At 36.3% G+C, this 12,079-nt stretch overlaps 1 protein-coding gene across 1 annotated transcript in view; it reads right to left on the reverse strand.

The window, feature by feature from the left end:
- The window catches only part of PRAG1 (PEAK1 related, kinase-activating pseudokinase 1), a 36,706-nt gene that overhangs the window by 9,054 nt on the left and 15,573 nt on the right, over positions 1–12,079 (reverse strand). Inside the window, exons 3-4 of the mRNA XM_014054704.2 lie at positions 10,553–10,660; positions 9,082–10,280 (exon numbers count right to left, since the gene is read on the reverse strand). Coding sequence (XP_013910179.2) covers positions 9,082–10,280; positions 10,553–10,660 — 1,307 coding nt within the window. The remainder of the gene's footprint in view (positions 1–9,081; positions 10,281–10,552; positions 10,661–12,079) is intronic.

Consider the following 12,079-nt stretch of genomic DNA (forward strand, 5'->3'; position numbering starts at 1 on the left):
GTAGTACATACAAACAAAGTGGCCTCTTACAACAAGACATAAAAAGAAACAGACAGATAAAGGTGTAGTGGTATATTTATAAACTTAAGCAAGTACTAAATTTGTCAGTCTCTGGATAGATGACCGTTTAGGGACTATCATATAACTCTGAGCTAGGGGGGTTTTTTTGTTCAATTTTGTCTAAATTTTGGAGAGTTCCTGGGCAAATCTCTGCAATTTTCTTGGCAAGTCCCCTCTCCCCCCGGGAAGTGGTTTGTCATTGCCTTCTTTTTAGAACTGAAAGAAAGTGACTGGCCCAAGTTCACTACCCACTTTATTTTTGGATAGGGTGGAATGGAGTTGGGATGGCACAACTAGTAGTGAATTATTTCCTTCCTTCCTCCCTCCCTCCAAGAGAAAATATGTAGCATTCAAGATTTATAAACATGCATGAACACATGGCTTCAAGTGGAACTCTTGCAATAAAAAAAAATAGTTTATTGCTTGACATTGATTCAGATGTTTCAAACATAAGAAGCTAAAACTCAAGAACTTCATAGTTATTTTTTTTAAAAAAGATTGATCTATCAAATATTGTTATGGTCCATTGGTCTCTGACATTTTGTTATTAAAATATTTTGTTATTAAAATATTCGACAAGTATAGGTCTGTTAAGATTTTTCTATTTTATCTTAAAAAATAAAGTCCATCATGTGCTTTAGTTACACAATAACTAGCTTGCATAAAACTTTAACATATGCCATAAACCTAAATCCATGTCCATCTGATTCTGATTTTTCAAAAGCTATAGCAACAATCTAGTCATACAGTATGTATTCTTATTTAGGAATTATTTTACTTTGTTTTCTAATCTTCTGGACTGCCAAGGACTATTGAGTTTTACCTTTTAAAATTAATTAACGTTTACCTGTGCAATATGAGTAACTTATCCCACATTCACAGAAGAAGGTGTTAATTTGAAAACCCATGAAAGCATAATATAAAAAAATAATACCAACAAAACCCCACAGAACTAAACCAAATAGCTGGATAAATAGCAGAAACCAGCAGTCAGCACTCAACAATACCTTACTCTACCATTCAAATGGTATGAAATCAGAAGACCCGACTTCGGTTTAGAAAAATCTGACAATACACTAATTTCATCAAAAGAATATCATTATTTAATGGCATCATTTCAGGACTGGAAATTCTTTTCATAAGCAAGCTAGCTGCCTTTGCAAAGCACTGATTGCAGGAAGTCATTGTGGAAGAGTTCTGTTTGTTCCCATTGTGTTATGCTTTATATAAAATGCATTTTCTGAATAGGAATAAAAGTGATGTATACGTAAAAGCATTGCTGCTTGGGGAACAGAAAAACAGATATGTTTTTGTCAGCTTAGAAAATAACTTCACCCAAATTTTATAGATTTGAACAAAATGCTAAGATACAAATACTTAATTGATAGACAGGGAAAGTTAAAAACAATTGAAGAATTGGCAGAACAGAACATGAAAGTTGACTGGCTAACTTACCTCCAAATCAAAACTAAATACAATAATGATACTAAATTATATGACATCGAAACAGAACCACATGAATTGGATAAAATTATTCAAAGCTCAGATAGAAAGATGATAGGGAGAATATATAAATTTCTCCTGAAGTATAAAATGGAAAAGGAAATTGTGAAAGAACAAATGATATAATGGGTGCAGAACTTTGGCTATAATATTGAATTAGACAAATAGGAAAAATTTGGGGGAACAAACTTAAAAATGACACTATCAGTTGCATACAAGGAAAACCAGTACAAAATGTTTTACAGATGGCACCTGGCACCAACAAGGTTAGCTAAAATCTTAACAAATACCTCCCCAAAATGTTGGAAATGCGAATCAATACTGGAACATATTACCATTACGGTGGACCTGTGAGGAGGCTAAATTTTTTTGGAAAAGGATCAAAAATTGGCTGAAGGCAATAACAGGGGTTAAAAGAGAATGGAAACCGTAAGTTTTTTTATTAGGAATAATGTCTGCGAAATACAAAAAAGAAATCCAGTATTTAATACTACATATAATTACGGCCGCAAGGATTGCCTTTGCCCAGAAATGGAAAAACAAATTAATTCCAAGCAAAGATGAAACAATAAGAAAGGTTATGGATTGTGCTGAAATGGACAAACTAACTAAAGAAATCCAGGGAAAAGAAGAATCAGAATTCTACCAGATATGGGATAAATGGTATAGGTGGATGGAGGAAAGAAACAAGAATCAATGAAGGAATATAACAAAACTCAAAAATAATAGTTATGAGTAAAATAAGAGGGTTAAGAATGGTGAAATCCAAATGAAATATAATAGAAGGGGAAATAATATAAAGTGAGTGGTATCGATTGATAATTGCTATTAGAAAGAACAGGAAACTCCTGTTCGTATTATATTGTGTAAATGTGGTGTACGTCTAAGTTTTGTGTGTGTGTATTTTACATGTTTGTTAATTTAAAAAAAAGAAAAAAAAGAAAATAACTTCCCGAGTTCTCTCTCAGTGGTGGGAAGGGAGAGGTCACAATATCCCCTTTAGAGACATTGTGTTTGATCCTGTACTTCTTAAAGAAATGGAGTGTGTTAATCAGCATGTTTGTTTGATGCCTGTTTTTATTGGCTGGTTAAGTCCTCCTGAGAGATTATATATGATTGGATATACCCAGGGATGAATTCATATTTGAGAAGGAGGAGGCTCAATTTGCATGAAATCAATTGATATGGAAAGTTTCTGCTTGGTCTCTTTTTGGAGGAAGGGTGTTGAGACAATAGTTAGGCTGCAACTTCAGACAGCCTGGGAGGAAGATTATCTGGACCTTTTTCAGTTGCTTTCAGGCTGGGACGTAGGTAGCACAGATAACATTTGCTGAGAACTATTAACTATTAATCCAGGATGGGGTGATGCAATCATCTTGGTTTTCCTAGATCTCTTAGTTGCTTGCAATACAATGATAATAATATCCTTCTGATTGTGGAGATTGAGACTGGACTATTGGGAGGCAGACTGATAGGTGGTACCACACTTTTCACTATGCCTAGTGAATTTGGTTTAGTCAAATTGATAGGAAAGAAAGGAGGGAGTCAGAATCCCCTGGTTTGTATAGGGTGACACAGGTTTGAAGCTCTTGCCCCCTCCGTTTTAATAACTACATGGAGCTGCTTGATGAGGTCATCCTTGCAAGGTCAGGTATTCTCTATCATCTGAAGATTCCCATCTGTACATCTAGCCCTTTGGTAGAACAAGTCAAAGTCTTATCCCAATGCCTGGAGATAGTTGGGGAGGAACAGACTTAATCTTGACAAGATTGAATGGCTGTGTATTCATGGTCCTTCTGGTGCTTTGGATTTTCCATGCTTAGTTCTGCCTGATTGTGGCTTATTGCCTTATTGTATAGGTTTTACATGAGGACAATAAAATGCTCTAAGATAATCATTTTTCTAAGGACATTCCACAATTGGATGTGATCAACACTATAAAAGGTCTTTCTATAGTCAATTAAGGACATATTGACTTTTGGGGTATTTTTGGTTCTTGATTGTCCGATGTCCAAAGTGCATCAGTGGCAATGTCGTTTCTTCTTCTGTTGGTTGCTATATTTTTATAGCTATTTCATCAATCACTGTAGCCTTGTGACAGTGGAATTGTAGAATTCTGATATAACTTAATCTTCTAGCACTAACGATTCTTGTGAATGTGAATAGGGAATATCTTTTAAGATAGCTTGCATTTAGCTACTTTCTGCTAAATTTAACTCCTTTTTAATTTCAGCATATTCCATATTTGTTTGATCTTCCTGAAATCAGATTCTGTCCATTGGCATCCTTTTGCCTATTAATTTGAGTTTAGTTCAGAGATCTTTCAAAAAGACATCCCTTGTTTTTCCATCTCTGTTCTCATCTTCATTGTCTTTACAGAAGTCGTTATGATGCTGCTTCTGGTCTCTTTTAACAGCTTTCAGAACTTCTTGGTTAAGTTCATTCTGAGAACTTAAATTTAAACACTAGTTTTCATATTGGCTTCTCTTCTCAGCAATTTCTACCAACTGTTCTGACATCCAATTTGCTTTTTTTCTGTTTCTTGATCTTTGGCAGTCTCCCTTTACATTCATCCTTAAGATTTCTTTGATTTTGTTCCATAGTTTCTCTGGTTCCCATACTGCAGAAACTGATTGGCTTTGTTTTTTGGACTTGGAACTCATGCATAAGCAGTTTTTGATCTGTCCCACAGTGAGCCAGATTACATCTTTGCTGTTACAACCAAGCTCTTCCATCTCTTTTTACTAAAAAATATAGTCAAACAGATTTCTGGGAACTCCATCTGCTGGTTGTCTGAAAATTGTATTAGCAATGAAAAAAAATCATGGGAATTCCTAGATCATAAGTTTTACCGCTTACTATTGTCAAATTTGGTTTTCCAGTTTCCAGCCATAAGCAGCACATCTTACTTGCATGTTCTTTGAATTTCAGATTGAACTTCCCATTAAAACTTATAAATGCAGAAGAAAACCAAATACTATTCTGTTAGTACCACTACAACAATGAAGTCATGCCTCCCTAAAAGAAAACATTCTGGAAAAAGTCTCAAACACTGATTTTGAAGAAGTCACAGTTCACAGAAGTATTGCTCTATTGAAAAATATTGAAACCAAAAAAAGATATTCTTTCTCTTTTGTTCCTGCATTTTGCTGTCCCGATCAGTGGAATAGAGGGACATTTCTGCAAAGGCGTTAGCCAAAGGTAATATTTGAAAGAAGTGGGGCATTTGGCAGCTTTGAAGTAATGTCCTTGGCAAGTGCAAATGAGTAAACAACCCCCCCAAAAGTCTTGTGCTAGTCTTAGAATAGCAATTGAGTTCATCGGCTTGAAAGTGTGAAATTATAACCTTCATCAGCACCACTTTTTCCATACCCATAAATGAAAACTTCAATATTCGTCCATTTAAAAAGGTAATAGTTGAATTTTTTAAAAAATCAGTTTCACTATGAAAAACATAGATAAAGAGCTCCATTATGCTGTGGTTGAAAAAGAACTTAGAGGAAATTGGCAGTCCCATCAAAGAGCATGTACAATTCTTCACCAAAAAATCTCCTGGGCTATTGAGAGACCTGCTAAAGAATAAGAAGTTATCTTCTATCAGGACTAAAGGCAAAGGAGAATAGAAAAAGCCTTTTCTATGATCATTCCATGGTTTCTCTCTCATCTTGAGAACAGGTCAAACTAGGTTGGATCAATCAGTCTAGCTCAATTGTGCATTACAGGTACTCATCGCCTCATGATTGTAATTGAGCCTGGCAATTATGGTTGTAAGTTGTGATGATCATGTGGCTGGTGATTTTATGACCTTTTGTGATGTGGTCATTAAGAGAATGTGGCAGCCATTAAGCAAACCCATTGTTTGCTATGGGGCAGTTTTTGCTGGAAATTGGAAGCAAAACACCAGTTTCCAACAAAAATATCATACATGGTGATTGTGTGATTGCGGAACTCTACAAATGGGCATAAATGCAGGCCAGTTGCTGAGCACCCAAAAAGTGACCACATGACCACGGAGGAGAGGGCAGCTACCAGAACTTCAGAACTGGGTTGTAAGTAGCTTTTGGGAGAAGGGGGGGGGGCATCATCAAAACTTAAAACTGTCACTAAGCGATTGGTCATAAGTCAAGGTCTGCCTCTATTTAGTCACAAATGAGTTCTGTCCAGTTTCCACAGTGGTTTATATTTTTTTAAAAATCTGAATGTGCAAATATTTCTCTACATCATGCATTTAGTTAGGGAGTCAAGGACACTGTTCCAGAACTTGTGAATGATGCAAAAGAAAGATAGGTTCTCATTGGCACATTAAACTGCTTCACTTAAAAATGGAAACCAAAGTCCCCAAATTACAATTGAAGGTGGAGATTCCATGTTTAATTGAACGGTAGTGCTTCCTTTTGCAAAAATGAAACATCTTTTCAAAAAGTAAAAACACACACACATATATATATAATGAGGAGGGAGATAACATCTGGAATAGTGCCTATGGAGATTCTCAATCATCCAGGTCATGCTTGTCCCAAAGGTGCATTTTCAAGAGGCAACTGGACTGCCTTGTTTTTCTTTGAAGATGTTCCGCTTTTCATCCAAGAAGCTTATTCAGCTCTGACAGGATAGTGGGAAATGGAAGGATTTGCAAGGAATGTAAATCCTTCCATTCCCCACCCTCCAGTCAGAGTTGAAGAAGCTTCTTGATGAGAAGCAGAAAGTTTCTAAGAAAAACAAGGAAGTTCAGTTGCCTCTTGAAAAAGTACCTTTAGGACATCTGGAATAGCTTTCTTCAAAATACAGAAAAATGACTGATGATTAGAATACACACAAGGAAAAGATGCACAACACAATCATGTATATTATGTGTCCATATGTGTGTGAAATAGTAAGCAAGTTCTATTCATTTATTTTCATACATTACAGCCTTAATGTTCAATATCCTTAATTTAAGATATCAGCACAATTTTATTCCTAAAACTTTTTCTCCATCCTAATTTTGATGAAGAAAAAGTCTGCATTAAAGGCAATTACTCCAGACATAGGTATCCTGGCGGGCAAATGACAGCAAACACTTCATGACATGATTGCCCAAATGATGCACTCATGCAATTTGTGTCAGCCACAGATGTGCCAGCTGCAAATTATGTAATTACATTATTTTTGTGATGAGACAATGAGCGAGATGTCATTTTAATGTGATTCTGGCTTCTAACAGAGCTTTATGCCTCCAGATGTTCCATCAACCTTCACAACTGGCTATACTGGCAAGGCTAATTGGAACAGGAGTTTAACATAGGTCACAAGCTGCTCCCTGCCTCTCTCCATCCTCCTAAGTGATGTGATTTTATATGGCCGTTCTGTATTTCCCTCTTCAAAAAGGGTTCTGGCTTTAAGTGCTAAAAATCACTACATTTCCCTGTCAACTCTATTCTTCTTTTCCAGACTTGCCTGCAGCACATTTGAATGATACACAAAGATCCATTTTCCTTCTACATAACAGATAAAGGATGATTATGTTTTGTGAGGTTAATTGATCGCTGACTATTGACTGAAACAAAGAACTGTTCATTCCTTCTGCCACTCTGCGCAAGAGTTTAAAAATGAAGTAACACAGACTCTAAAAATAGAAACTTTAATTCCATTTTATTTAAGCATTCCCTGAATTGAATTTTGAGATAAACAGCCAAGCAGCTTTCCTGAGACACATAATGGGGCTAATTTAATGAGTCCCTTCTATCTATTCACAAGCTAACATCTGAAGCAGGGAATCTTTTTCCCATGAGTAAAATAATTGAAAAGTGTTTTTGCTAAGATGTCTCAAATCTATATTCTTAGATTACAGATGGGCCAACACCATGCTAATGGGATCAGTTTTAATTCCTTCAACAGGAAGTCAACTCTGAAACTAATGTTTAATGATGAAGAGTCATAAATTTTTGATCCTGATGCATTTTCATTGGCCACTGACCTAGGTCATTAAAGTTTAACTGAAGTTGAAAAAAAATACTAGAAACTATTACAACTCTCTCAAGTCAGAGGCAATGTCTTATGAAATGAAAATTCCTTCATTTCTGGATGTTCCAGAGCAGCAACTTATAACAAAGTTGTTTTCCAAGCCCTCATTTATTGAATTCATATGTAACACTAAACCAAGTCAACAAATCATTTCAAAAAACTATGTGGTACAGGTAATAATCATATTACAATATTACGTTACAATAGTAACAGTAGTAAGATGGATGAGGCCACCCTAAGTGATCTCATATTGGGCTAACTCCCTGCCAGCTTCCCCATTGACTTTGCTTGTTGCTTTGCTTGGAAGCTGGCATGGAGGATCGCAAATCATTATCATGTGACCACAGGATGCAGTGATGGACATAAATACGAGTACCAGTTGTAACTGCCACTTGTTCACTCCCATCATGAGTTTGAACAATCACCAAACAAGTGGTTGTTATACAAGGACCACCTCTTTCAGTATCTGGGTCAAAGTAAGTAAAAATAGTTTCACCGTATTTTCACCCATACAGCATAAGCTAGGTGTTGTTACTCATGTTAATATTCATTACTCAGTCTTAGTGACTGAACCTGTACTCTATTCTCTGCCTTGATATATCAGATAAAGGAAAAAAGCCTAATTATTTGGCTTTTACTCATTCAGGAATGTGCAGAAATTTAGGGAATTACCAATAAAAAAGCAAAGAGTACCAAATAAGAGGGCCATATTTTAATAATTTTGCTTTCCCTAATTCAGTGCCCTCTCCCCACTTCCTCCTTTCACTGGGTTACACTTTCCATCATTCTTAATCAACATGGATGCTAACTGGGGTTTTAGTTCTACACATCTGAAAAACCTAGCTTGGAGCCTTCTCTAACTCACCCCGCCCTTCAATTTTCATTTTTCTCTTGGAAAAAATACTTCATAATAGTTAATATCTGATTTCCCAAATAAATAGTCATAGATCTTTCCTTACAATTTCTTCTTGGTCACTACAGATAGTCATTCAGCAGGATGAACTTACTCAGAGCAACACAATGAAGTTCTTGTCAGAAGAGTGAGAAATTCAAGCACATCTGTTTTCCTCTGACCAGCAATGTGCTTTTGTTTGCACTTGAAGAGAGACTGTTCCAGAAAAATGACTGATTCACTGCTCAATCATCTGAAATGCTGTTTTTGTCTATCAGCTTATAGTTTTAAAAAAAGTCTCACACGAGAAAAAATTAGATTTCAACTTATGCTTGAAATACAGAAGTTGAAAACACATTAGCAAAATTTCATTTCCATTAAGTTGCAGCTAATGGTTTTCTGAAACCCTGGTTCAACTAGAAATACTTACAAAATAGAAGTCTGCTGCTTAAGAACACACATACATATACAGGCAAAAGTTTTATCCTAGGAAACACCCAAATATTTCCACTGGAAAGCAGGAGTAGGGGAAATAGAGATTCATCACTGGAACATCCTGAATTACATCATTTATCCTATCTACCTAGCTTTGATCATTTATAAGCAACTTAAAAAATGTTTACCTGGGTGGTTTCTTTGGAGGCAGCCGAGGACTTATAACTTCCTCAGGTCCAGACTCATCAAAAGCAAAAGTCGTTGACTGATTCATTTCTCCGGACTCAACTCCTTGAATAGGGCATGGTTTTATCTGAGCAGAAAAACTTGGAGAAGTAGTTATTTCAGTCTCCATTTCCACTGCATTTCTTTGCTCTTCCTCCTCTTCTTCCTCAATCCTACATGGCCTATGCCAGGAGGCCTGGTAGTATTTTGGTCTCCTCTCAGACCCTGAGGGCAAAGGACCTCTGCTGGATTCATCTGGGGAAATGCTGTTCATCTGGGAACATAAGGGCGACAAAGGCCCAATTCCAGTGCCATCTGTCTCACTCCTTGGCATGCTGGTATCCCAAGTTTCAGCAATGGAAGAACTGGCTTTAATGGAAGAATTGACTGATTGTGGAAGAGACTCTTCGAGTCTAGGAGGGCTTCCTTTGGACATCTTTGGAGGAATAGCAGGAGTCCTATCAATCATATTCTTGCTGGACATTGGAGACTCAGCCTCTGGACTTTTGCCTCTGGAATTCATACCACATCTTTCTTGTGGCAATTCCCTAGGCTGAAAGAAAGAGGATGATTTCTCCATATCTGGGCTGATAGTGGGGCTAACACATGACCACTGTACCCCAACTGCTGAGTCTGGGCTGCTAAGAAAGAACGCTCGATGGTCATCTTCTGTTTGTGGGGCCATTATAGTAATAGTTGCTGCACTTTGTGAACCAGGATCTTGAAAATTCCTCTCGCAGTTCAAATGGAGGTTCTTCATCCCATCATGTTGATTCTTCATCCCATCATGTTGATTCATCATCTTAGTGCTATTATGCTGCATCTTTTTCCTCTTTGAACTCTCGGCATAGATGGGTTCATTTTGGCTCTTTCCTTGAAAGGAAGGCTGTGGTTCTCTGGGATTACCTCTGCTATCTGTAGGCTTGTTTTCAATTTGGTCTGAGGTTCTGACCAGAAGACAGTAAGGACTTCCTTGGGACGAATCGAAAGAACTGCTGGTTTTTAGCACAGGTACTGGTGGACATGCCAGTAAGTCTCTTTCTGGGTTTAAGGGGTTATACACAGAATCATGCACATGGAAGTTGGAGAATGAGTTCAAGACCCTTCTTTTATCTTCACTGAAATTTGTTATCCTGGATGCACCGGCCATGGAATCCTGGCCCTGCAATTTTGAAAAATAATTTTCATTATCAGGCCATGCTACACTGGTGGTGGGTTTCTCAAAGATTTTATGATTTACACTAAAGGGAAAGTATGCCCAACCTTCACTTTTTATGCTCAGAGAAATTAAATACATCAGTGTTGTTACTGCTCCCTTTGGGTGGATGGAAGAGTATTTCTCTCAGAAGTGACAAGGAATGAAATTGAGACTCCAAATTGGCATGACTGTGTTTCTCTTACTGGGTGCTTTGACCTGTCCCCATGGACACCTACCTCTTTACTGTGTGAGATATTTCTTTCTGCCTTTTCAGAACCAGATGGGCCAAGGAATAAAGGACGATCTTCTGGAATGTTATGGGGTTTCCTTTTCATCTCGTTGCCCTGCATTGATCAAAATGAAATGTATCAAGATAGGCATTTCTCCAAGATGGGGATAGGGGTTTATATTTCACCTCATACTATGAGATGAACAGCATATAAATTTTATAAATAAATAAAAGATAAAAAAATACTTTGTATAAAACTCAATTAGAACCTTTTATGATTTGGCTGTATCCATTTCCCCCCAAAATATAATGATTTTAAAAATGTTGAACAATTTTTAAGTATGTGGATGAACTCTCCTTTGGAATCAATGGGATTATGACCTTATTTAGTGATTTTGTTTTACTGTAAAACAATAAATCAAATGAATCAAATTACTAGCAATTTATATCACCTTACAGATTTACTAAACTTTCCTTTTGTATGTAGATTTATTGGGTATGCTAAAACTAAAGATTGGCACATTTAAGTTCTACTGAATTTTACTGAAAAGAAGAAATTTTAATAATGTTCATAATCTGTCTACTGTAGATACTGGTAGTTCCATGATTCATCCTATTAGTAATGTTGGCAACTTTAGCATAGTTTAATGGATCAACTGTAGGGAGGGGATACAGTATTTATTATTGCCAATTGTTAAACCCAAGGTTATGCAACCTTAGACAAGACTCTGTCTGCTTTTAAATTTTTAAAAATTTCCTTAACTTTGTTTTTATTCTTTTTAAATTCTGTCTTTGATTGTATGGTTTGAAAATAACCCGGAGTCACATAGGTGATATGAGAGGTATAGAAATTTGATAAACAAACAAATATATCCATATACTCCCATATACTCCTTGGCAGCTTAAAACAAAACAGAGACATTGGGCTGAATAAGAAAGGTTACAGACTTCCAATGCAGTTCCCCTGCACAATATCTACCCATGTTAGTCTCACCAGGTTTCTTTCTCTACATGACTTTTAACATTAAAAAAATATTTTCATTAAGAATGTCAGATTCCAGCATCACTTTTATTTTCAAGAATGCCTTTGGACAAAAATTGAAACTGCCAACTAGATGACTGGTTGCTCAGAAGGTTAAGCTGATTATTAGTTATAAAGTTTTGTTTTTTATAATGATTCTGTGTATTGGTTTAGATCATTCTGTTTCTATCAAGGTAAAGAAGTGATAGCGATAGTTTTATTGCTAGTTTTGTTTTATATTTTTTTTAACATACTTGACATTTTTATTCATTGCTATTCTTCTAAGGAGCTGAATATGACATACATGATTCCTTCTTCATGATTTCCTCTGTCTACACATTTATTACAGAGTCCAGGCTGAAAGATATACTGGTATGGTTTTCCAGAGAGGTTTTGTTCTTTTAAATGTGTTGGTTTTTCAACCTGGATCTTCTCAATCCGATTCCAATATTTTAATAACATAAGAAACACTTTCCTGACACTGTCTAATTAATGCTGCATGTTTAAAATTGA

The sequence above is a fragment of the Thamnophis sirtalis genome, unplaced genomic scaffold, assembly GCF_051295495.1.
Source record: "Thamnophis sirtalis isolate CommonGarterSnake01/CBP01778 unplaced genomic scaffold, rThaSir2_p1.2 scaffold_5, whole genome shotgun sequence".
Taxonomy (NCBI): domain Eukaryota; kingdom Metazoa; phylum Chordata; class Lepidosauria; order Squamata; family Natricidae; genus Thamnophis; species Thamnophis sirtalis.